Here is a 27,643-nt window from a genome sequence, read left to right as displayed (position 1 = left end):
CGGCCGATAATTTTGGCAGTCCGATATTATCGGACATCGCTGGTACGGATAGGTACCGACCCATCAGCATCAGGCCCTCCAGGGTGTTATCGTCATGTGTACTAAATATTGTTAAGATCTAAATTTGTCAAGGCAAATTATTCAAGTTTTGTGTTTAAAATGTTGTGGCGAGCCATCAGATCAAAGTTTGGCTCCATGCCACGCCCACATCCTGTGAGCTTGTGAATTTCTTTTTAACAGCAGCTTATAAGGGCAAAGTCCCATGAAGGAGTTTGTTCAAATACAATTTTTTTGCCTAAAAATTGCCGACAGAAAACCAAGATGGCCGACTTCCTGTTTATTTTTTTAAAATTTGGCTTCTTGAGATTTTCACGTGTCCCCTCTCATGATAGGCGTCTCCATCGGTTTTCATGACGATACATGAATCTGGTAGCAGGGAGTACTTTTTAAAACGTTCTAAGGGCGTGCTAGTTGGTCAAATTAAATAAATTAAAAATATCTGATGCGCCTGCAAAATTTCTCTTACTCATTTTGTAGTCCAGATGCCAGTCGGGTGACGCTATATCTGAATGTGGATTAAAAAAATGGCTAAAAAAAAGATTTTAATAAAAAAGGGCTCCGAACTGCGCATAGTTTTTTTTTTATCGTTCACTTAAAAGAGCCATTCAAAAGACTCGAGTCGTTAGCCAACATCACATCTCGAGTAGGATTCCACAAAAACAGTAGGACATGGGCAAGAAAGCATTAAATTTTTTTGACATTCTAGTAGATTTTAATGGTTTCACTTTTATAAAATTTGCTCGCAATTCCTTAATTTTTCATAAAAGCAGCATAAAAGCTGTTTTTTAAGTCATTTATTAAAATAATATTTATACATTTTTAAATACAATCTCTGAAAGCAGGGAAAAGAGAACATACGCATGACAGTAAGCATTTAAGAGACCATTAATGTAAGATATCACTCAGTAATTGTCAGTTGTACCTTCTCAGTAGGAGAGGAGAAAATAGTGTCTTTAGCAGACATCTGTGCAAAAAAAGGCAGCTCCTAAATTTTAGCAGCTTTGTAGCAACGTAGTCCATCTTCATCTAGCTTCCGTCGGGATGTGTGCTGTGCATTTCCGGCGAGTAGGTCAAAAGTACAATCATCACCCACAGATGCAGCACAGCCTGTGTAGAACAAACAAAAACATTATTTATTTGAGGGAAAAAAGCATGTAGCATGTACACTGGTGCCTTGACGTACAAGTTTAATTGCTCATAAAAGGTGGTGTGGTATTACTGGTCTTGGTGGGGACGAGCACCTTGCATAATTTACAGACCACATTGGTCTGACTATGGTCTGTTTGAAAAAAAAAAAAAAACTGCCACACTGTTGAGGTGACTTTTCCTTGTTTTATCCACACATTTTAAAGCCAATTTTTAGTTTATTTTCTCACTCCATGCAAAGAATCAACCACAAGACAACAAGATGGCGCAATCAAAAAGATAGTTGATACTGTTATGTGATTGGCTGTTAGCGTGTCACTCCCGCTGATCAGTGATCACATTCTGTGTTGCTCGGTGACCAGAGAGGAAGTGCCGTTGTTCATGCAACCAACTTTGCTTAGCAATTTCCAACTTCTTCCGAGAAAAAATTAAAAAATTAAAAAAATTAATGGAATATTTTATTGAACAGTTTTTTTGGGTTGATATATAAAAAGTGTCTCTGGAGATATATAATACAGGCCAAAGGTTTGGACACACCTTCTCATTCAATGCGTTTTCTTTACATTGCAGATTGTCACTGAAGGCATCAAAACTATGACTGAACACGTGGAGTTATGTACTTAACAAAAAAAGGTGAAATAAGTGAAAACATGTTTTATATTCTAGTTTCTTCAAAATAGCCATCCTTTGCTCTGATTACTGCTTTGCACACTCTTGGCATTCTCTCGATGAGCTTCAGCAACCTGAAATGGTTTTCACTTCACAGGTGTGCTTGAAGCCCCCGCTGTTTTCACCACATAAATCGGGATAATTTTATTGTATTATTTTGGGGGAAAAAATATAACGGGTGCTCTGGAGTAACGTGCTCGGGATTTTACAGACCCCAACGACCACGTTATATCGAGCGTATTTTAACGTCCATGGCTGGTGTTGTATCCTTTGTGAACTCCTTCTGCTTTAAAGGGGAACATTATCACCAGACCTATGTAAGCGTCAATATATACCTTGATGTTGCAGAAAAAAGACCATATATTTTTTTAACCGATTTCCGAACTCTAAATGGGTGAATTTTGGCGAATTAAACGGCTTTCTGATATTCGCTCTCGGAGCGATGACGTCGCATCGGGAAGCAATCCGCCATTTTCTCAAACACCGAGTCAAATCAGCTCTGTTATTTTCCGTTTTTTCGACTGTTTTCCGTACCTTGGAGACATCATGCCTCGTCGGTGTGTTGTCGGAGGGTGTAACAACACGAACAGGGACGGATTCAAGTTGCACCAGTGGCCCAAAGATGCGAAAGTGGCAAGAAATTGGACGTTTGTTCCGCACACTTTACCGACGAAAGCTATGCTACGACAGAGATGGCAAGAATGTGTGGATATCCTGCGACACTCAAAGCAGATGCATTTCTAACGATAAAGTCAAAGAAATCTGCTGCCAGACCCCCATTGAATCTGCCGGAGTGTGTGAGCAATTCAGGGACAAAGGACCTCGGTAGCACGGCAAGCAATGGCGGCAGTTTGTTCCCGCAGACGAGCGAGCTAAACCCCCTGGATGTCTTGGCTCACACCGTCCCTTATGCCACCGAAGATGATCAAGAGAAGAATATCGACCCTAGCTTCCCTGGCCTGCTGACATGAGGGTATGTCTACAGAATATATTAATTGATGAAAATTGGGCTGTCTGCACTCTCAAAGTGCATGTTGTTGCCAAATGTAATTCATATGCTGTAAACCTAGTTCATAGTTGTTAGTTTCCTTTAATGCCAAACAAACACATACCAATCGTTGGTTAGAAGGCAATCGCTGAATTCGTTCTCGCTTTCTCCCGTGTCGCTGGCTGTCGTGTCGTTTTCGTCGGTTTCGCTTGCATACGGTTCAAACCGATATGGCTCAATAGCTTCAGTTTCTTCTTCAATTTCGTTTTCGCTACCTGCCTCCACACTACAACCATCCGTTTCAATACATTCGTAATCTGTTGAATCGCTTAAGCCGCTGAAATCCGAGTCTGAATCCGAGCTAATGTCGCTATAGCTTGCTGTTCTTTCCGCCATGTTTGTTTGTGTTGGCTTCACTATGTGACGTCACAGGAAAATGGACGGGTGGTTAAAATCAGGCACTTTGAAGCTTTTTTTAGGGATATTGCGTGATGGGTAAAATTTTGAAAAAAACTTCGAAAAATATAATAAGCCACTGGGAACTGATTTGTAATGGTTTTAAAAATTCTGAAATTGTGATAATGTTCCCCTTTAATATGTTGCAGATGGTAAAGTGCTATGCCCGTACCGCTACACGCGCTACAAGCACTGTCCTCCACATTAATTTTGTTGTCACCCATGCATGGAATAGCTAAGTCATGTTTCGCTAGCTATTAGTTAATGCTAGCGGGTGAGACATCGAATTTTGGGCCGGGTTCACTGTGGCATTCGGTATGATAACTAGCGCCTAACTGGCTCCTAACTCCAATTTATGCTCGCAACTGTGGAGGATGCATATATATTTAAGAGTTCTTTCTTTTTACATAGCCATGTTTAGAGGAGCTAGTACTTTTCCTTTGTATATTCTACCAGTTTCTTTCGACATTTCAGATGCCTGGTTAGTGTCTTCACCCTTGGAATGTGAAGACAACCCCCACGTCTTTCTCCTTATCAGTGTTGCGAGGGGGTGAGGGGGGGGGGCTTTCTTTGTGTGCAAGGAGTTGGCTTTTCCGTTTGAATGTCAGATCAACTAGAGTAGCCGATATGAATATACTGGTTAAGATGATCTCCTAAAGCTTTAGTAAAACTTGAAAATATTCCAATTCTGTCTTGATGGTCCTTCTTACTCAGCATATATGTCATCGAAAGAACTTGGGATGGACCAGTAATTTAGATTCCCTTGGAGGAAGAACTGGTCTGACGCAACACAACTTAAAGCAAAAAGTTAGCCGAGAGACGGCTCTGTATCTCAAATAATTGGTAAGGTGGGCCACTGGTGAGTGGAAGCGTCACAGTACTCACCATGTATAAGATGACGAACACTCTGGCTATGGGGTAGCGCCTCAAGAAGATCCCCAGTCTGATGCTTGAATGAGAAAAAATACAAACATTACTGGTGAATGTCTTCTCAAAATAATTTTATACAACTTACCTGAAACGGTCAATGGTGCTGGCGGCCTTTTGTACTTTGCCATACACCCCCGGACTCTCTTGATTGCTGAACAGGACCGGTATGTTTCGCTGTCTTGTCCCTGAAAGCTCAAAGAATTTACCATCTGAAAACTGCGTCGGTTTTGAAATTCCTGCATGTATTTTGGCGGGGACGCTACCTGGTCCCTCGATGGTGCTCATGTCGATGGCTGATCCTCCCCCAGTCGGAACTCCATCGCTGCTCTTCAGCTGTTGCTCCAGACGCTCCAGTTGGAAGACCAGCGAGCTTTTCTCGGTACCCAGAGCCTCCAGCATGGTCTGCTTCTGGATCAGCGTCTTAGTCAACTGGTGCAGACGGTTCTCTAGCTCCGTTTGGCTACTGCTGCTTAAGGTCTTGTTGGTCAACTGGAGAAAATAATACATTTGTAGAATTGATATTCTCGTAAAAGACATTAAAGGGTCACTAACACTGCTCAGGGTGTGCTCTCAATGTGCTGGGATAAATTCCAGCTTCCCTGTGTGAGCCTGTGTCGCACAAAGAGCAATGGATAGACAATGAAAAAGAACAAACCTGATTCCTGAGTTTCTGTATTTCATCTTCTCTGTCTTTAACTCGGCTCTGCAGGGTAGTTTTGGCCCGATGCTGCTGTTCTTCCAGGTACTGCAGCTCCTATCAAGATACAAAGATTGTTTCAGGTCAAGATGACTGTGAGCACATTTGTATCAAGGACACAATTACCGGTAAATAAATTCATACATCTTTAAATAATTACTAAAGTGTCATTAATTATAATCAGAACTAAATACATACATGCATTAAATGTGTTAATTTACTTACCGTATTTTTCAAACTATAAGGTGCACTGAAAATCCTTTTTTTTTTCCAAAGTCGTCACTGCGCCTTTTAACCCGGTGCGCCTAATGTACGTATCAATTCTGGTTGTGTTTACCAACCTCGAAGCAATTTTATTTAGTTCATGATGTAATGATAAGTGTTATCAGTAGATGGCAGTCAAACACAAGAGGTATGTGTGGACCGCAGGATGATGCCTGTTCAATTGACGTCAGCGGATTATCCATTTATGGTAAAGGTTTACCCAAAGTGCTTTGCGCCGGTTTTGCCATTGGAGTCCGACGCTTTAGTTAATAAACTTCTTCTTTTTCTCTATCCTCTTGTTGTTTTAGGGCAGACTGGCTTGTACATGCATCCTCTGCTGTTGCCAATTCTAATATAAAGTAGCGTATAGTTCTAATTTATATGTGTCAGAAGACTCGTTATGGAAACGCTAAAAACCAGCGGCACAACACAGATGATGGGGAGAGGACGCTGTCGAAGTGGAGGCACGTAAATAAGACCACCCACAAAACGGCGCACCTCGAAGAGACGTTCATAAAGCAGCTTAAAAATGGTCTCTAAAGCATAATCTATGCAACATTTTGCCAAAAAAAAAAACACCATTACATGTTATAATAATAATAATACATTTTATTTATAAGGCGCCTTTCTGGGCACTCAAGGACACCGTACAAAATCAAAACAATAAAATCAAATTGGATAAAAAACAACAACAACAACAACAAAGATAGAGAAGAAAAGATGATTACAATGAATAAGCAGTCAGGAATAGGTGTGTTTTGAGTCTTGATTTGAAGAGGGATATTGAATCTAAGTTACGAAGGTCTGGTGGCAAAGAGTTCCAAAGATGTGGGGCAGAGCGGCTGAAAGCTCGGGCACCCATGGTGGACAGTTTAAATAAAGGGACAGTGAGATGGATGGATGAAGAGGATCTTAGGGAACGTGAGAGCATGGCGACATGGATCAGGTCAGAGAGATATGACGGAGAGAGGTTATGTAGACCACAAGGAAGTGTTTTAAATGTTAAAAAAAAATCCTGTGCGCCTTTTGCATGAAAATATAATCTGGTGCGCCCTATTGTCCGAAAAATATGCTACTGTAAAAGTACGTTAAATAATTTATTTTAATATCAATCATTGGACTAGTTTTGCATTTTCCCTCCCACTGACTGATTGGTGAGTTTGACAGATAAAATAAATTCATGAAGGACTGACAAACATGTTCAATAAATAAAAATAAATGCATAATAATCATGAAATTTATATCGCAAAATTATTAATCCATGAATTAAAAATAACTAATTACATTTAAAAAAAAATTAAATATTAATATAACTGAATATACCGTACTTTGACAACAAATAAATGCATGACCTTTAATACTATTGTGTATTTAATTCCAATACAATTAACTAATGCCACATTTAAGTAATTATTTATTTAGTTGTGTCTTATTTGCTTCACCATACATTTGGTGAAAATCGCTTCTCACCTGTTTGAGCCGCTCGACTTCAGCTTCCAGTTCCTGTTTGATCCTGTTGAGTGAAGCCTGCTGCTCCTCGAGCTGCACCGCCTGATCCCGCCATGTTTCTGTCTCTGCCAGCGACTGACTTTCCAGATCCTTACAGTAGTGACAAAATAGAGGAATACTTTATTGATCTCGAAGGAAATTCCATTTGAATAATACATCTTTGATTATCATGTTCTTTGTGTTGACTACTTCAGTCACCTGTAAGTCTGTTTGCAGCGAGTGTACTTGACATTGTAGTTTTTGAATCTCCTCCCTCTGCAGCTCCTTCTCGTGACGAAGCTCCTCTATTTCTACAGCCGCCGCCCCACTGCCGTCCAAAGTGTCCAAACCCGAACCCTCCTTCAGGCTGCTGATCAGCTTCTCTTTGGACTTCATCAAACATTGACATCACAGCTTCAACTTTCCATGATATACACTGTGTATGTACAACTGTGAGGTATAACCATGTGGAGGTCTACACACGTGTAGTGGAGTCGTATATACATTAGTAGTAGAGACGTATATACACTTGTTGTAGAGTTGTATATACACTAATAGTGGAGTTGTGTATTCACTACACAAGTAGTGGAGTTGTGTATACACTAGCAGTGGAGTTGTGTACACACTCGTAGTGGAGTTGTGTACACACTCGTAGTGGAGTTGTATACACACTCGTAGTGGAGTTGTATACACACTCGTAGTGGGGTTGTATACATTAGTGGAGTTGTATATACATGTGAAGTGAAGTGAAGTGAATTATATTTATATAGCGCTTTTCTCTAGTGACTCAAGGCGCTTTACATTGTGAAACCCAATATCTAAGTTACATTTTTAAACCAGTGTGGGTGGCACTGGGAGCAGGTGGGTAAAGTGTCTTGTCCAAGGACACAACAGCAGTCACTAGGTTGGCAGAAGCGGGGATCGAACCTGGGCCGAACGTGACATAATTTTGAATCCTAGCAATACACTAGTGGAGTTGTAAATACACTTGTAGTGGAGTTGTATAGACATGTGGAGTTGTGTACACGAGTGGAGTCATACATACACTAGTGGTTTTTTTGATTGATTGAAACTTTTATTAGTAGATTGCACAGTACAGTACTTATTCCGTACAATTGACCACTAAATGGTAACACCCGAATAAGTTTTTCAACTTGTTTAAGTCGGGGTCCACGTTAATCAATTCATGGTAAGAGTTGTATATACACTTGTAGGGAAGTTGTATATGCATGTGCAGTTGTGTACACTAGTGGAAACATACATACTAGAGATGCGCCGTTTGCGGACACAACCGCGGAGTCCGCGGATTATCCGCAGTTCGGGCGGTTGAAATAAAAAAAAAAAAAGATTTTATCCGCGGGTCGGGTCGGGCGGTTGAAATAAAAAAAAATTAGATTTTAAATAGATTCAGGCGGGTGGCAGTTAAACCAATTCGGAAATATATATACATAGTTAAATGTTGTTACCCACATACGAAAAACGAGCAGGCACCTGCAGCATTTGCCACAACAGAAGAAGAAAAAAAAAAGAGATGGACACTTTTACGGAGCGGAGAAGGGACGCCTCGCCGGGGTCCGGGACCGAGGCCCCTTCCCCCGAGAGGGCCCCACCGGGAGCCGTAGCTGAGGTGATCCGCGAGAAGGGCCCGACGCACGTCCAGGGTCACCACCGCGCCCACCGCACGACACCCCACCTCGTCCGCCTTCGCCGCGGCCGGCGTCACGCGCAGCAGGTAAGCAGCTTACCTGCCCGCCACCCCCGTGGCCGGGGGCTCGTAACAGGGGTCACTCCGCGCGCTCCGCCCGCGCAGCTTACCTGCCCGCCACCCCCGTTGCCGGGGGCGCGTAACAGGGGTCACTCCGCGCGCAGTGCGCTCACGAAAGGGGTGGGGCAAGCAGAACTGGCGCTGCGGGATGAACCGAACGCCGGGTTAAGGCGCCCGATGCCGACGCTCATCAGACCCCAGAAAAGGTGTTGGTTGATATAGACAGCAGGACGGTGGCCATGGAAGTCGGAACCCGCTAAGGAGTGTGTAACAACCCACCTGCCGAATCAACTAGCCCTGAAAATGGATGGCGCTGGAGCGTCGGGCCCATACCCGGCCGTCGCCGGCAGCGAGAGCCGCTAGGGCTAGGCCGCGACGAGTAGGATGGGCGCCGCGGTGCATGCTAAAGCCTCGGGCGCGAGCCCGAGTGCGAGGGACATCGCACCTCCACGCGCTTGGAGGTGCGCTCAGCGCGGCTCCCAGATGATTGCTGCATTGGATCAGTCGCCTTTCTTTAACAGGCAAAAGCTTTATAACCTCACTAATGCCTTGCATCGTCTATATTAGATATATAACAACGGGCGGGTGCGGTGTTGATTAAATGTTAATTCGGGTGGATGCGGATGGTTGACGACTTTTGTCATGCGGTTGGTGGATGAAATAATTGCCTATCCGCGCATCTCTAATACATACTACAGGGTTTTCCCTACATTGCCAAGATACCTGTGGGAGTGTGGTTAGAGGTGTGGTCAATATGACGTCATCACGTTATTTGCTATGATGCATGTATTTTTTTTTAAAGGCAAACAAGTGTATACATACATTTAAAACAAATCTGTTATCAATAATAGTATTAACATATATTTTTCTTACATAATAATGCTTGGCTCCATTTTTTAATTGTTGCTGCTTATTGTACAACAAACTTAGTTTTTTTTCCCTTAAGAGATTTCTCTAATTATTTTAGTCACTCTTTCTTTATCAAAATTAAAAACAAACCTAAAATCTATTTATGTTTTTATTGTAGACTGTACTCATGTTTACAGAGTTATTACTTCTGTCGCTTTATGTCCGGGATGAAAAGCGAGCTGCAGGGAGCCTGACGTCACACTTGCTTCGCTGCTGCTGGCAGCCTTCCTCTCCTTAAAAGTTGCCAGTGCCGTCTTGAATTTTTGAAGATCGCTGTCCGCAGTTACAGTATATCTCGGATACATTAAAGTACATCCACACCGCGGACATGCTGCCTCCGATCCAAATAAACCCGTGCCTATTGCTTACATCACCACAATATTCGGTTTCGGTGATCAAAGTACCGTGTTTTTCGGAGTATAAATCGCTCCGGAGTATAAGTCGCACCGGCCGAAAATGCATAATAAAGAAGGAAAAAAACATATATAAGTCGCACTGGAGTATAAGTCGCATTTTTGGGGGGAAATGTATTTGATAAAACATAACACCAAGAATAGACATTTGAAAGGCAATTTAAAAATAAATAAAGAATAGTGAACAACAGGCTGAATAAGTGTACGTGATATGACTCATAAATAACCAACTGAGAAGGTGCCTGGTATGTTAACGTAACATATTATGGTAAGAGTCATTCAAATAACTATAACATATAGAACATGCTTTACGTTTACCAAACAATCTGTCACTCCTAATCACTAAATCCCATGAAATCTTTTACGTCTAGTCTCTTACGCGAATGAGTTAAATAATATTATTTGATATTTTACGGTAATGTGTTAATAATTTCACACATAAGTCGCACCTGAGTATAAGTCGCACCCTATGAAAAAAACTGCGACTTATAGTCCGAAAAATACGGTATGTCTTTTTTTGGAGGCCAAATTTTCGGTGCATCACTAGTCAATAGTGTGTAATTAATAAAGTATAAACATCCATTTGAATCCAAATGAATGTTAGTGTGTTAATTTTTCCCATGGTCTGTGAACATGCCGTGTTGGCGGTGAATGAGCAAGTGTTTATGTGTGTCTTGGAGTGAAAGGCGGAGACAGACGTGTGTGCATGGAGGAAATATTTGGTGGAATTGGGCCCCTTTTAGAATAAAATTTGCAATAAAACCTAAAAAGAGGGTCAGAAGTGAAGTGTTTTCTTGTGGACACTATAATGCATTATATTACTTTATTTTGTTTTCATGCAAAAAACCCTAATTTTTAAAAGGTGTGGCGGCTAATATGTTGCCATAATGCACCACCACAATCAAATACATTAAGGGGAAACCCTGCCCTAGTAGTGGAGTATACACTAGGGGAGTTGTATATACTTAGTGTAGTTGTATACACTAGAGGAGTTGTGTATATATATAGGTAGAATTGTAGTAGAGTTGTGTTCATGCTCGTGGCAGTGAGGCTTACTTGCAAGATGCGTGAGGCTTTGTTCTTGTAATCGTGTAACTCTTGTTTGGCAGTGTCCGCCGCCGTCTTGGCACTCTTCAGCTGCTGATGAAGGTTGTCCACACGCAGCTTCTCCTCTGTGGCTCGCTTCACCGCTGCCGTCAACGACTCTGCCAGCGTCTGCCGCTCAGACTCCAGCCGGGACAGGCGGCTGGAATACTCGCTCTGAAGCGCATGTTGATTTCCAATTAATTGCAGTAGTTTTTCCAACAATATTGTACTACTAACTAACTATAGGTATGTTTGCATGACAACAAGTTTCTGTAAACAGAAATGTTTTGAGTGCAGACGGCAACTTTGCCACAATGTTCCATTCAGGGTTTTATGCTGCCAATTCTGATACTGATGATCCATGATACCAATACTGGTCACATGTATTACATGTTAATTTTTTCAATGTATATACCGTGAGTGCTATTGACAATTAAACTATATCAACACTATTTAAAACTATTTAACCTACATACAATTGTCAAAAAGTCAAAAATACAAATTAGCTCAACAAAAGCAGGGAATTATTCCTTGACATTGTAAACATAAACAAAAACAACAAAAATTATTTTGTGAAAATAAAAATATGGACCTAATCACTCCAGTTTTGATCATTTACTGATACTGCCCCTGGTATCGACACCACCCATTTATAGATCGAGCTGCTCTCCTCTTATGTGTCGTGTACGGACAGTGACAATGCTGACACACAAACAGTTGTTGTCATATTATACTTGCCAACTTTGAGACCACCGATTTCGGGAGGTGGGGGCGTGGTGGGGCGCGGTTAAGAGGGGAGGAGTATATTGACAGCTAGAATTCACCAAGTCAAGTAATTCATACATATTATATATATATATATATTTATATATATATATGTATATATATATATATATATATATATATATATATATATATATATATATATATATACACACATATATACACATCCTGGAAATATGCAAACAAAACTGTGTTTAGATAATTGATACTTCAAACTTGCATAAATAAATATTAAGGAATATAACATAACTTGGCTTCTGAGGGTTTCAAAATGTAATGAATAAAATGCTAAAGTTGTTGATAAACAAGCAATTATTTTAATAATTAAATATGGTCATTTTAAATGAATTATTATGATAATTTAAAATCAATTATTTCAAATATGTTTATTTTAATGTATAATTCTATGGCTAGTTGTAATAAGGAGTCACAAAAAATACAAATAAAAATACAATTAATTTTGATGTTTTTAGCAAAATATAGTAAAAACGTATTTAGTTTTTTTTTTTTTTAATTAATAAATATATTTATTTTTAGGTAAAATAAACATAATAATACAATTTATTTTTAGTCTGGATGATTTAGTTCTTGTCACCCTGTTGTCCTCCTGTCATAAAAAAAGGCTGTCCTCACTCAGGTCCGCATGGAGCTGGAGGGGCCGTGGCTTCCAGCTGCGGCTGAAAATCGGGAGATTTTCGGGAGAATATTTGTCCCGGGAGTTTTTTGGGATAGGCGCTGAATTTCGGGAGTCTCCCAGAAAATTCGGGAGGGTTGGCAAGTATGTGTCATATTATCCTCTCTCGAACACTTATTTGCTTGTTACATTTCCTGTTAATATCGGCTTACTATCTGCTGCAACGCACTTCCATCTACCCTTCTTAAACATTACTGGGCTCGTATTTCTTGGCGCTGTTTAACACTAGGTAAGCAGTTATTTGCACTACTAGATACCTGCTCTTAGCTTGCTTTTGGTGTGTAACATGTTTTGCCATGTCTTCCAGTGATAATGGATACATAATAATGACACTTAAAATTAGAAATCGACCAATAATGTTTTTTCAGGGCTGTTACTGATACCGATTATTAGTATCCAAGGAGGCCAATAACCGATATTTGGAGCCTATTTTCACTAGCAGAAAAAGTTATTTAAACATGAATATTATATGTCAGTAAACAGCCGGACAAGGCTTTAAGTTGTTTTTTTAAGAAATGTTGGACCAGTAGCGACATAATGGTTCATGCGGCACTAATGTTGTGGTTAATTTAGCACCAAAAACATCAGGGGATTTCACAAACACCTTATTATATGTGTCTAATGCTGCTGGGACTATGGGATTTCTCTACATCACAATAAGTCATCATCAACTCAATTTTATACAATTTTAAAGCAGTTTATGGATTGAATTCATTGGAAGATTTAATCACGAGTAACCCTAAGATACATTTAAATAAAAACAATTCTGGGCTCCTTCATGTAGCTTATAGATGAGACATTTTTCAAGCTGGCTGACATCAATTCTTCCTCGATGTTACAGAAAGTATGAGAATGTGTGAGCTGCAGCCTGCTCTTCTTCACCTATACATACTCCTATTTGTCAAAAATATTTACACATTTTCTTTTGTCTTCATATCCATCCATCTCTGTTGTGTTATTGAATTACGAAAGATGTGGGGTTGTTTAATGAGCCCACGCTCCAAATGCTGCTGATGGAGGATTTGCCGAGTAAACGCAATGGCTAGTAGCAATAACAAACAAAACGGAACCAGGAAGACGCCAGGAAAGAAGGACAAAAAATGATTTCCAGGCAAAAAAATAGAGGTTTTGACAGGTAAGTAGAAGAAACGTACTGTAGAAGACCAGCACTGGTAGAGAAAGGGAGCGGGGTGTGGGGGGTTTCGGGGAACTTTTCCATGTTGGGCAAATGGGCTGGTGCTTGCTTGAGCAGTGGTAATTACCATCTACTTCACTAATTATTTTATATCGATAAAAAAAGGGCAGATACCGATATACGTATGTCAAAATGCAAAATACAGGGTCCGACAATCGGTCAGTCGCTATTTAAAATACTAAGAAATGCAGCTTATTTGCCACAATGGAGGTGATTATTATTATCTACTAATAGTAACAATATTATTAGCTACTAGACTCTGCTCAGCCTAGGGACTAAAAGTAAATACAGTGTCAGTCAGAGGGGATCAGCGTTTGTGATTGGCATTAAAAAGGCAATAATCGGCAATGGGGTTCATCTACTTTTTTATGAAACTCGGCTGATACTGATTGGTGGCCAATTGGCGGCACTTCCCTTGTCAAAACAAATACATTTCTGTAAAATCAGTGATTACAATTGAATGATTTATTTGTGGCGCCACCTGCATTTGCCGAAAGCTGTCCTCTTCCCTCCTGGTGGTCTGCTCAGCTTCTCGCAGCCTGTCCTGCATGCTCTGGATAGCTTGAGAATGCATGCTGCTCCCTTCCGTGTGGTTCTCCAAAATCCTAAAAAAAAGTATCACAGCAGTGTTCCAAACAAGTCTTTGAACATATACTCGCACTGAGATGATCCTGTTGTACTTTGGCTTGCGTGAGCACACTGATTGGCGCCGAGGGGCGTCAAATGTTCCCTCCTTTGACATGGCTCTCTTGGTTGCTTTGTTGGGTCTGCTCCTGTCTCTGGCCATGCTACCCCCACCCCAGCAGACGATGGCGTGGAACACCGCAGAGGCCACCGCAGTGTATATGTTTCTTTTACTCTTTATTCATAGCTGTATGTAGAAGTGGCTGGTTGCATCAGCTCTGCTCTTTTAATGTCTTTAATGTCCTTTGATGTTTGATGTTTCCTCTTACACACATTTAAGAGGGATGTGTGCTATGGCTTTGAGTTGTTTTTTTCCTTGGCCTCAGTCTGGACCCCCTCTCCAGGGGCCCAGGCTTAGACTGATTTTTTGAGTTCCTTACCCACTATTTGAGTACTGGACAAGTGTGAGTACAAAGCCGTACCTGACCTAAAAACGCTCCCAGAAATCATACCTGGACTTCTCCTTCTGTGCTTCGTCCAGCGCATCGCTGCGGCTCTTTAGCAGCTGATCCGCCTCGTCCAGTCGAACTTTGAGGACCGCTAGTTGACCGTCTTTGGCGGCGAGCGCTTCATTCAGGTCGTCCACTTGCGAGCGCAGCCCTCGTAGCACGCGGTCGCCCTGAGCATGCTCCGAGTTCCATTTGTCGGCACGTAGCCGGGCGTGATTAAGGTCTGAAGGAGAGGAAATCCAACTTTAGTGATCACGGGTGACATATGATGATTTTTTTTCAACATTTAAAGTACAAGTATAAAAAAATAAGTTGCCTCTATATTGAAGCAATTATCATATAGTTCTGATTTATCTTGATCGATGATGTGTATGGGGAAACCATAGTTTCCTTCAACAACACCACCACTACTACTAATAGCATACTTTGTGAGAGACAAAGATTACTTTGGGACAAATGATGATCCAGAACCTTATATTTTATTAGCCTAAATATAGGAAGGATGAGCAACAAGTATTAGAAGCTGTGTGCTAAACCGATTAAGCTTTAGTGAAACACATAAGCATCATGCAGCAGTACTGCTAAGTAGAGGTGGAGGAAATAATCGATTTTAGATGCATCACAATTCGGACATGGACGTTTGTAAAATCGATTAGTAAATGTCAATAATCGATAATAGATGTATTAATTGTAAATAAGTAATGCAGACAGTTCTAAAATTTGTCTGACTGCAGCGAGCCACCCCACCGAGAGATCCAACCAGATCCTTTATTCTTGGACACTTATGTTCCACTTTTGCACACATTTTCATAATTTAATAAATATGATGGGAATTAATTGAACTGTTTCTGATTACAAATTCACTGTTTTCAAAAGTTGCAAGTGATAAACACTTATTTAGTGAAACAAAAAGAAAGTGTTGTAATGCAGTTGAGATAAGTTTCATATAAAGTATATATATGAGAGCAGTGTGACGTCAGCAAGTCAACGCTCAGTTGGAGTCTCACAGGCATTTGAGCTTGAGCTGTTTTTGTTAGCCCAGCAGGCTGGCAGCGGCAGTTTGTCAGCTTGCACGCAAGCTCTTTTGAATCTTTCACTGGTTTGTGTTACCTCTGCTTAATAAATAGATTGACTGTGCTTCCATGGCTGTATGTTCTTGTAAACAAACACGGTATTGTTTGGATGGCAAGTTTGTCACTTCAATCATTGATTTGTTGTTCAATATTCCCTCCGACCCTCGTAATTAATTACTAGCGTGTAGCATGCTGTGCAGTTTGTGCCAAGTTTTAAGGTGGTGAAAAAAACATTGTCTTTTATATACCAGTTCCTGGTCAAACATACATATACACATACAGTACATATACAAGTACATATACTGTACATACATACACTCATGCATATAATAACGTTTCATCAAACATAAATTAACATTGTTATCCTAGGGTAAAACTGGGTAACACATGGCACACTGACAAAGCGTAACCTATTGTTACTATAACAATCTACAAGGTAAATATAGCTGGCTTCTCTTTCTTCCCCTCTATTTATCTGCTTACTTTTGTATGTCTAGTTATCATTACATATATGTATTGTTGCATTTGAACAACTGTATTGTTGATAATAGAAGGAAATTATTGTTATTATTCATTATCAATAGCGCTATTTCTATTGGTATTTGTATTGCTCCATTTGTAGTGTAATAATGCTCATTGTCATTTCTGTATTAATTTCACTAACTGCTTCTTTGCTATCACTTTTACCATCATATTTGTACATATCCTATTTGCTGATGTTGCTCTATTGTTGTTGTGTTTGCTGTTGTTGTTTTTGTCTCTCTGTCTTATCCCCCTCTAGTCCCCACAATTTCCCCCTCTGTCTTCCTTTTTTTCTCTTTCTATCCCCTACTGCTCCGGCGGCTGCACCAAATGATAATATAAATACATTTAATAAAGTCAAATACAAATAAGGCAACAAGAGAGGTATCCCACACTTCTCTTCTGTAAAGTACATTTGTACATCCGATATGGGCATCTACATCAACAATATGATTTGCCTGAGAAGCTGGACAGGACAAAAATAAATAAATAAATAATAATAATTACCAGTTCCTCCAACTAAGATCTTTTTTCTTCTGTGTTGGAAGACTGAGTGTGTGAACGAGGAGCATACTTGCCAACCTTGAGACCTCCGATTTCGGGAGGTGGGGTGTGGGGGTGGGGGGCGTGGTCGGGGGGCGTAGTTGGGGGCGTGGTTAACATATATATATATAAGAAATACTTGACTTTCAGTGAATTCTAGCTATATATATATATATATATATATATATGTATAAATAAATAAAATAAATACTTGAATTTCAGTGTTCATTTATTTACACATATACACACACATAACACTCATCTACTCATTGTTGAGTTAAGGGTTGAATTGTCCATCCTTGTTCTATTCTCCGTCACTATTTCAGAACACACACATTATACAAATATACATTATAAAATCAATAAGAAAACGGGAGCTCTAATTTGGGAGTCTGAATTAGGATCAGAAGTTCCTATATAAACATTGCGCACTCACGTCGCCTTTTTGTATTGATTACTGCAGCTGTGCACTGGATTCATTCACAAATACAAACTACAACTCACAAACACTTTAGAGTTAGGCTCCACCATCAGAATGTGTACTTAAACTTATAAAGATCACATGGATATTATTCAGTGAGTTGATTCACCAAAACTAACCTGTTATACAGGAAGAAAAAGCACACGAGACGTTTCAATTGTTCACAGACTGGTCGCGCTCATCAGAATGACAAGACACTTCCGGTCTGCAGGTGATAGCATTCAATTGGGAAGAAACGCCCTACTGCCCCGTACTGACCAATGTGAATACTGATAAATGTGTAATGACAGCTCCAAAAACGAATTCAAACCACAAAATATAATAAATAAATCAACACAAAAATGTGACACATTATGGGTGGGTCACATATGCATGTACAGTAGATGGCAGTATTGTCCTGTTTAAAAGTGTCACAACATTGCTGTTTACGGCAGACGAACTGCTTTACGGTAGACGAAAACTTGACTGCTGTTGTTGTGTGTTGTTACCGCGCTGGGAGGACGTTAATGAAACTGCCTAACAATAAACCCACATAAGAAACCAAGAACTCGCCCTCGATCATTAGCTGTTTATATTGTGGGAAAGCGGACGTGTGAACAGGCTGTCAACACGTCACTCAGGTCCGCATGGAGCTGGAGGGGGCGTGGCCTCCAGCTCCGCCTGAATTTCGGGAGATTTTCGGGAGAAAATGTGTCCCAGGAGGTTTTCGGGAGAGGCGCTGAATTTCCGGAGTCTCCCGGAAAATCCGGGAGGGTTGGCGAGTATGACGAGGAGCCCCGCTCCCTACTGCGCAAGTAATCAGTGACACTTCCGCGTCAACCACATTTCCATTTGTGTATGGTTTAAGTTTATTTCAAACATGCTATACAGATGGGCAAAAATGTTACTCGTTTGATCAAATTTAGATGGATTTATTTTAGGAGCAAAATGGTAATTAAAGGGTTAAAATCTGTACTCGCACATGTGCTAGTTTTTCTTTTAAATACTCGCACAACCTATTTTTAGTCGTAAATGAGACTAAAATGCTCGCACTGTAAAGCCCTGCATAAAAGGATAATCCACCGACGTCACCAATGGGGCAAATTACAAACGGCTCATTTCCCGGAAGTACGAAGGAAGGCAAGATTGTTTAATATCTCTGCCATGCCTCCAGGGTTTCCATCCATCTATTTTCTACCGCTTGTCCCGTTCGGGGTCGCGGGGGGTGCTGGAGCCTATCTCAGCTGCATTCGGGCGGAAGGCGGGGTACACCCTGGACAAGTCGCCACCTCATCACAGGGCCAACACAGATAGACAGACAACATTCACACTCACATTCACACATTAGGGCCAAAGTTTGATTTCACATTTCTTAGACTTATGTAGGTATGAAAAGGTAAAAAAAAAAAAAAGTTGGTTTTGCATAATCGGGCCCTTGCCCTACCTTACCGTCTTGCAAGTCTTTAGATCTCTGGATGACCGAGGCCATCTCCTGGTTGAGCGAGGACACCTCACTGCGCAGGAGTTGGTTCTCCAGACGTAAGTTGGACAGAACCTGGCCGTGGGGCTCCTCAGGGAGACTGGACTCCTGCCGACTGGACTCCAGAGGGGCAGCCACCCTTGTGTCGCAGGGCTCAGGGGAGTCCAGGCTGTCTGCGATGGAGAAGGATATGTACACACACAAAGGAGATTTTTCAAATTGCAGTTATCACAATTTTTCTGTTGTCTGGATTTTTCTTTCATATTTTGAAGTCCATTGGGTTTATATTTTTTTTTCTTGAGTAGTCTCTTAAAGATCTTAGAAAGTTTTACACACACATTCCAATTTTTTTTTTTTTTACATGCAAATTAAGCCACATATATACAAAATAAAATACATATAATTACACTGATTTCTACCCATTTACAGTGTTGGGTTGGTTACTGAAAACCAGTAACTAGTTACAGTTACTAGTTACTTTATTTCCAAAGTAACTCAGTTACTAACTCAGTTACTTACACCAAAACGTAATGCGTTACTGTAAAAAGTAACTATTTAGTTACTTCTTTTTTTCCCCTTTTTTTTTTTAAGGCTCCCATTAATGCCCTTTTAGCCTTTATTTCAGTACCGTTATTGCACTGGAGAATCATACAATCTGTTGATCAACTTGACATGCATTTGCATCACTGAACTCTGCTAAGCAATGTGGTCTACATACAACACACAAAGACAAAGATATGTTTCAAAGGGCCAATTTATTTCAGGCCAGAACAAATTGACAAAACTATTTTAAATAGCTGCAACATAATGGCACTTTAACTTTAACTAGATAGGCTCTTTGATTCAAGACACAACTTACACTTAACTAAAATGTTATTTTCTTTGTGCTCGACAAAAGAAAAGTATTGAGAATGTCTCCATGTTAAGAAACTCGACTTCTGGCTTCACCATGATGTCTTGTTAGTTGTTATGAGAGTAGCGTATGTGTGTGTGTGTGTGTGTGTGTGTGTGGCCCTTTAAGATATGACGGCATGTGAGGTGAGTGACGTCAGTGAGTGAGTGGGCGAGAGAGGTGAGGGAACGGCGACAGTGAGTGCGTGCAGGTGCTCTAGCTTGGTGGATGGCTGCGTCCAATAAAGTCACAAAGTTGCAACAAACCGCCGGCCTCGTCATTCACCCTCAGCTGTAAAGACCCTCTTCCGGGTAAAGTGACGGTTGTTAGCCCCGAACTACATAGGCCCTGGAGGAACGTCTCCCCTGCGCCCCTCAACTACGTCCTCCACACACACAAAGCACGCCTTTTCTTTTCCACCACAGCGCTCCAATAAAACAAACTCAGATCTTCTGTTTCTAGCCGATACTACATAAAAAATAACGTAATCATGTAGTAATGATAACTGAGTTACTGAATATAAAAAATAACGCGTTAGATTACTAGTTACCGCCGAAACTAACGGCGTTACAGTCCCGCGTTAGTCCCAACACTGCCCATTTATATGTTCAAAGATAATAATGTATACATTAGTTGTGTATATTTATAACTATTTATGTACTATAATTTAGTTACAGTTGCATTAGGGATGGGTACCTTTCACATTTGAACTGACACACTACCAATTCCCTATACCTTACAATCGATACCCGGTACACATTTTCTTTAGGTACTTTTGGGTTCAAAATAAGTGTTACAACAAAGCGAGAGAGGATTACATACCTTGGCTCTGTTCTTTAGCAGAGCACTCCTCTGATGCTTTCATGCTGTGAGCAGACAGCGAGCTGATGCTCGAGGCCCGGGACCCTCCTCTGGTGGAGGGGGGCGTTGACGGGAGAGAGGGGACGGCGAGAGGAGGAGTCTGGTTTTTAGCCTCCATGAGCTGGCTCGGTCCTGCCGCTTTGACCGCGTCCCTGCTCGAGTCGCGCCTGGCGCCGACTGGCAGCTCTGAGCTGTTTAGAAAGTCAAAGAGCATATCATCATCCACATCATGCTGGCTCTTCTTGCGCCTCACAAAGCCAGAGGAGGACGCCGCCTTGGCGGGGTTTGACGTGCCACCGGATGCCTCCTTGCCAGAGAGGGTGCTGGACATGCTGATCGAAGTAGTCATTGGAGCAGAGCTGGATTTCTTTATGGTGCCTGCTGCTGAAGAGATGTAGCTTGTTGCATGGTGAGAAGCACCACTGGTCTTATTAAAGCCTTCTGTTTTGTATTCAGATTGGACTGCTGCGTCTCCTTCGTAGAATGAAGTGAGGGGGGATGTTCTTCCCTCGTTTGTGTTCAAGGCAGTTGCAGCTCCCTGGTCCACTTTATTTAGGAAGTCTTCGGCTCTGCCAGCAAAGTCGGCCAACCAAGACATGTTGCACTCTAATAGAAAGAAAAAGAGAAAACTGCGCAATGTGAGGATGATTTTGACTCAAAAATAAGAGATTGCGTAGAAAATATGGGTGAATAACTACAAAAATACACTTCATTTACTGTTACAAAAAAAAGGTGAGTTAGAATAATACAGTGAAACCTCGATTTAAAACTTCTCTATTTCCGCCATTTTCGGTTTACAAACGTTTACATTGCGCCAAATATACCGCTGTGTGCGAACCATGTCTCCTCGTACGAACGCTTCCTTTGTATGCTGCTTGAAGCCATCGGTTTGAAGAGGTGGGGCCCCCTATGTCACATCCTATTTACATCCTTTACACATGGGTGCGGCCTTTTCGAAGAGCTTTTGACTGCGAGCGGCACTTCTGACTTGTTCATTTCCACAATTGTTCTACCTCAGAGCTGTGTCAGCCTGTCTTGGAGATCACTTTGTGTAATCAGAAACGCTTTAAATGTCTGCAAACTCTCACAGTCTTTCTGTATAGCTTTGGGTTGTTAGACAAGTAGCATTTTAGCGAGTTAGCCTCCGGCTTGCGGCACCCTCAGTTCAAGGATTTTATCAGCGAAGGGTGCTTTGTTCCGCGGCAAGTCTTTAATTGAGATGAGACTGTAAAACATACTTGCCAACCTTGAGACCTCCAATTCCGGGAGGTGGGGGGGGCGTGGTTAAGAGGGGAGGAGTATATTTACAGCTAGAATTCACCAAGTATATATAAGAAATACTTGACTTTCAGTGAATTCTAGCTATATATATATATATATATATATATATATATATATATATATATATAAATAAGAGAAATACTTGAATTTCAGTGTTCACCCACTACACCAATACATCATCCCACTACCATCAGGGCGCAGGTACAGAACTATCAAATTCCGGAGGGCCCGCCTCAGGAAAAGCCTGATCCCTGCAGCTATAGCCGCCCTTAACAGCAGGCCCGGCCGACCTGTCTGACAAGCCTGTAAATGTGTGTTAGTCATGTATGATGTCTTTTTTTTTTTTTTTTTTGTGTGATGTGTACGGTAATGTCTAGTGTTTAAATGTACGGCAGTGACAATGAATTTCCCCAAGGGGACCAATAAATCTAATCTAATCTAATCTTCATTTATTTACACATATACACACACATAACACTCATCTACTCATTGTTGAGTTAAGGGATGAATTGTCCATCCTTGTTCTATTCTCTGTCACTATTTTTCTAACCATGCTGAACACCCTCTCTGATGATGCATTCTGCTTCGTCTCCTTGTTGTGTGCGCAGTTGTGCACTGCACTCTCTAAAAGCCGTAGATGGTATTGTCACATATGCATGTACAGCAGATGGCAGTATTGTCCTGTTTAAGAGTGTCCCAACATTGCTGTTTACGGCAGACGAACTGCTTTACGGTAGACGAAAACGTGACTGCTGTTGTTGTGTGTTGTTACCGCGCTGGGAGGACGTTATGGTCCGCATGGAGCTGGAGGGGGCGTGGTCTCCAGCTCCGCCTGAATTTCGGAAGAAAATTTGTCCCGGGAGGTTTTCGGGAGAGGCGCTGAATTTCGTGAGTCTCCCGGAAAATCCGGGAGGGTTGGCAAGTATGCTGTAAAAGATGCCACAGCGGACCTTTATTATAGCGACGGAGAAGGCACTACCGGCACACAAGCCGATGAAAAATCACCTAAGTCTGGCCTGGGCAATTATTTTGACTGAGGGCCGAGATATATATATATATATATATATATATACACACACAGTATATATATATATATATATATATATATATATATATATATATATATATATATATATATATATATATATATATATATATATATGTATATATATATATATATATATATATATATAAAAATAATAGAGTCTTCAAAGTGTGCAGTTTTTTACTGGAAAAAAAGGGACTTTTGTCGAGGGTAGAACCAATTATTTATGTTTACAATGATTCTTATGGGAAACCCTGCTTAACAATACAAACTTTTCGGTTGGAGAACCATGTTCAAGAACCAATTCAGTTTGTAAATCGAGGTTCCACTGTACATAAGGTTGGATATCGAGAACACAAGAACCCTTAATGTATTGAATCAAAAATCTTGAAATTCAAAGACTTGGTGCATTTGCGAAAAGCTAAAATGATGCACAAAGCAAACTACAACCTGCTACCCACAAATGTACGACAATTCTTCTCAACAAAAGAGGAGAAATATAACCTTAGGAAACAATCAATGGCGCCACCAGGGGGTGGCTGTGATCACCTCTGGCCTACTCTTGGCCACCCCACTGTCCAGTAGGGCTGGGCGATTATGGCAAAAATAATCATCACGATTATTTTTGATTGATGTATTGTAATCACAATTAATTACAGGATTATTCATTAATTTGAAAACATGAGTATTTATTGTAAGACCAAAACTAAACTTTAAAAAAAATGGATATAAATTTGTAACAAATAAACCACAAAAAGTAAAATAATAATTGTAATAATACATTTAAATACCAATAGCAATATAAAAACAGTACAATTCAGTTTTTCTGTTTTGTTTACCTTTCACACTTATTTTACCACCATGGAGTGTGTGCTTTTTCTGTAAAATAACATTTATTAAAATGTTCGTTAATTAAATGCAAAAATCCTCACTTTTATTGGTGCAATACATCTTTGGACAATTTTGAGCAATAATTTAGGTCAAATCATAATAATTTTGTAAATATAGCAATAACCTTTAAAGGGGAACTGCAATTTTTTTTTTTGCCTTTCGTTCACAATCATTATGAAATACAATATTTACGTTTATTTAATATTTAAAAAATTTAAAAAAAAAATTTATCCCTCGTCATGTCTTTCATAATGACTGTGAACGACAGGCAAAATCCCCCAAAAAGTGCAGTTCCCCTTTAAGTACATTACGCTTGTGCAAGGTACTTTTTTACCTTTATTTTGTTAGCGCAGTCAGACCGAATTTGGCGCACCGCGATATATTGTGAAGGGGGGAAGTGTGCCGTTTTTCTCAACGAGTAAAGAGGCGACTCACTTGAAGTTGCGATCACTATTTGTACATTGATCTTACATCGATGATGTCGTTCACAACAACACAAGCAGCTGAGATGCATTGTGGGTGTATGGTTTGTTCTTGTGAGCTTTAGCTTCGTAGTTTAGTCGCTGTTTCCAACATTGTTTAGTTCAGGACGGGGCGGCTGAGTGTGTCGGGGATAAATTAGGTCTACCGGACACATTATTTTCCTTACAATGACAACATTTCGCTTCCATTTATATTAATTTCCCAAATATTATTTTGCGTTTATCAGCGGATTCTGTCTTATTGGCCAATTATGTGTCTCTGTCCGCGGTTGCCTGAACGGGGAAATCATATGGCCTTACTTTTTTGTTGAGTTTAAGTGTTATTGATTAAGCATACTAGCATTGTGTCAAATAAAAAGTAGCAACCATGGTGAGATCCCAAAATTCTAGTAGATGTTCTCTATTTTTCCACTCATTCATTCACTCCTCATCCGTTTGACATGAAATGAGTTTATTTCGGTCATATAATCAATCATTTTGTGTGATCAATTTAACAGCACAAATTATCCATATTAACAATCATACACATACACACACAAAAAGAATTAGAATGACCGAAAAAGGAATAGGCTGAAGCAAAGGCTTATATTTGCCTATCCTATACATTCACTGAAAACTAGATTAGAATTAGAATTCACCGTCACAAGCTCCGGGATTTCCATGCTCGTTGCGCGGCTGATTAATCGTTTTAGTTCGATTATTATATTTTCACAATGGTGAGAAGTCATAATCGAAATTCGATTAATTGCCCAGCCATACTGTCCAGTAGGAGTGTGGGGAAAAAATCGATTCGAATTCGAATCGCGATTCTCACGTTGTGCGATTCAGAATCGATTCTCATTTTTAAAAAATCGATTTTTATATTTATTTTTTTTAATGTTTTTATTTTTTATTAATCAATCCAACAAAACAATACAGTCTCTTAAATCGAGTAATAATAAAGAAAAGTGTGACAAGTGGGTGGTTTATGGTGTTACTTCCTATCAGCTCAATGCAATCCAATTCCAAAACCAAACCCGACCCAGCAACACTCAGAACTGCAATAAACAGAGCAATTGAGAGGAGACAAACTCGACACAGAACAATCCAAAAGTAGTAGGGCTGCAACTAACGATTAAATTTGATCATCGATTAATCTGTCGATTATTACTTTGATTAATCGATTAATAATCGGATAAAAGAGACAAACTACATTTCTATCCTTCCCAGTATTTTATTGGGGGAAAAAACCAGCATACTGGCACCATACTTATTTTGAGTATTGTTTCTCAGCTGTTTGTACATGTAGCAGTTTATAAATGAAGGTTTATATAAAAAAAAAAGTATTTTAAAAATTAAAAACAAAAAATTAAAATAATTTCTTCTGCACATGCGCGTAGCATAGATCCAACGAATCGATGACTAAATTAATCTCCAACTATTTTTATAATCGATTAGTTGTTGCAGCTCTAAAAAGTAGTGAAACAAAAATGAATATTAGTATCAATTACAGTATCAATATTAGTTACAATTTCAACATAGCAGTGATTAAAAATCCCTTATTGACATTATCATTAGACATTTATAAAAAATAAAAAAAAAGAATAGTGTCACAGTGGCTTACACTTGCATTGCATCTCATAAGCTTGACAACACACTGTGTCCAATATTTTCACAAAGATAAAATAAGTCATATTTTTGGTTCATTTAATAGCTAAAACAAATTGACTTTATTGCAATCAGTTGATAAAACATTGTCCTTTACAATTATAAAAGCTTTTTACAAAAATATACTACTCTGCTTGCATGTCAGCAGACTGGGGTAGATCCTGCTGAAATCATATGTATTGAATGAATAGAGAATCGTTTTGAACCGGGGGGAAAAAAAATCGATTTTGAATCGAATCGTGACCCCAAGAATCGATATTGAATCGAATCGTGGGACACCCAAAGATTCACAGCCCTAATGTCCAGTATGAATTGTTAAAGATTGAGAAGAAAGCAAACAACTGTGCTAAAAAAATATTTCTATAGACAGAAAATGGGTACAATTAAGCTCTGCTTCTTCCTACTACTTTTCGGACATGTTAGAAGGTGAAACCGTAAACATGTGATGTAAACATTGCGACTACACATTTTCAAAACATCACTGTGTTAATAAAAACATTCTAATTACTCATTTATCATTTTAAGGTTTTCACTCTGCTTTAAAACATGTCTGAAATAAATACGTACAACATATGAATATATACACACCGTATTTTTATATTGCGCTTTTTTTTTTAAATATAAAAATGAGTTTGCATTAGGGCTACGAGCGCTAAGCTAGCATGCTAAATTATTAAGACACGTCATATCTCTGGTTTACTGCAGGCAAAACTTTTTTCTGGATAAGAGCCCCGAAACACCGCTTTATTAACCCCTCAGTCTCTTAAATCGAGTAATAATAAAGAAAAGTGTGACAAGTGGGTGGTTTATGGTGTTACTTCCTATCAACTCAATCTGACAGGGCGAGCTGATCCCAACTCAGGTAAGCTAACAACACTTGCTCCATCTTACCTTCTTAAATCAATGCCTGCACGTCAATACGCCCACCGGGAACCACGCTATCTTTCACGTGGAAAAGGCGAACAAGCGAGTGGAACGTTTTTGAGTAGAGACGGACAAATATCATGGTAAGATTACTCCAAATCAAAAATAGCAACAGTCTTCGCTATACGTGGACCAGGAAATAATACCAGCCCGCGAGGACCCCTTAACAGTGTGGCCACAAATGTGCCTGATCAAAATATGAACTGAGAATCGATCGGTAAAAGTCAAGATGTAAAGTTAAGTTTTTACTGTAATCACATCATTGTTTTTTTTTACTAATAATTTAAAAACAAAAATATTTAATCCTTTATATAACATTTCTTGAGGGGTGTAATGTACAGTGTTGGGTTAGTTACTGAAAAACAGTAACTACCGGTTACTTTATTTCAAAAGTAACTCAGTTACTAACTCAGTTACTTACACCAAAAAGTAATGCGTTACTATGAAAAGTAACTTTAGTTACCTTTTTCTTTCTTTTTTTTTTCAAAAGCTCCCATTAATGTACTTTTAGCCTTCATTTCAGTACTGTTATTGCACTGGAGAATAATACAATCTGTTGATCAACTTGACATGCATTTGCATCACTGAACTCTGCTAAGCAATGTGGTCTACATACAAAGAAAAATATGTTTCAAAGGGCCAATTTGTTTCAGGCCAGAAAGAAATTGACAAAACTATTTTAAATAGCTGCAACATAACATGCATAAGTAACAAACAGCATAATAACAACATAGCTGTAAACCTGGCTTAACCTAAGGAAGGCACACGTGACATACACAAAGCCTAACCAGGCAGATTTGAATTGTTGTTTTGGGCAGTAGACGGGATCTTTGATCCAAGACACAACTTACATTTAACTCAAATGT

The 27,643-nt window shown here is 39.8% G+C and overlaps 1 protein-coding gene across 2 annotated transcripts; it reads right to left on the bottom strand.

Moving 5' to 3' along the window:
- Nucleotides 1–442: 442 nt before the first annotated feature.
- golga5 (golgin A5) lies at nucleotides 443–26,934 on the bottom strand. Of its 2 annotated transcripts, none has more exons than XM_061969031.2 (13): nucleotides 26,745–26,934; nucleotides 20,469–21,136; nucleotides 18,724–18,927; nucleotides 14,680–14,899; nucleotides 14,025–14,148; nucleotides 10,842–11,045; nucleotides 6,918–7,088; nucleotides 6,681–6,809; nucleotides 4,905–5,003; nucleotides 4,513–4,738; nucleotides 4,335–4,434; nucleotides 4,205–4,268; nucleotides 443–1,167 (listed from the first exon to the last, which is right to left on the bottom strand). In XM_061969031.2, the coding sequence occupies exons 2-13, from the start codon at nucleotides 21,103–21,105 to the stop codon at nucleotides 1,087–1,089; spliced, it is 2,259 nt and encodes a 752-aa protein (XP_061825015.1). In that variant the 5' UTR covers nucleotides 21,106–21,136; nucleotides 26,745–26,934; the 3' UTR covers nucleotides 443–1,086. The 2 variants fall into 2 exon arrangements, with proteins under 2 accessions (XP_061825015.1, XP_061825014.1); XM_061969030.2 differs by having other exon boundaries at nucleotides 445–1,167; nucleotides 20,469–21,113.
- Between the last annotated feature and the right edge of the window lie 709 nt (nucleotides 26,935–27,643).

This window comes from Nerophis lumbriciformis, linkage group LG08, assembly GCF_033978685.3.
Source record: "Nerophis lumbriciformis linkage group LG08, RoL_Nlum_v2.1, whole genome shotgun sequence".
NCBI lineage: Eukaryota > Metazoa > Chordata > Actinopteri > Syngnathiformes > Syngnathidae > Nerophis > Nerophis lumbriciformis.
Note: the sequence above shows the minus strand (reverse complement) of the source record. Positions and strands in the feature narration are given on the sequence as shown.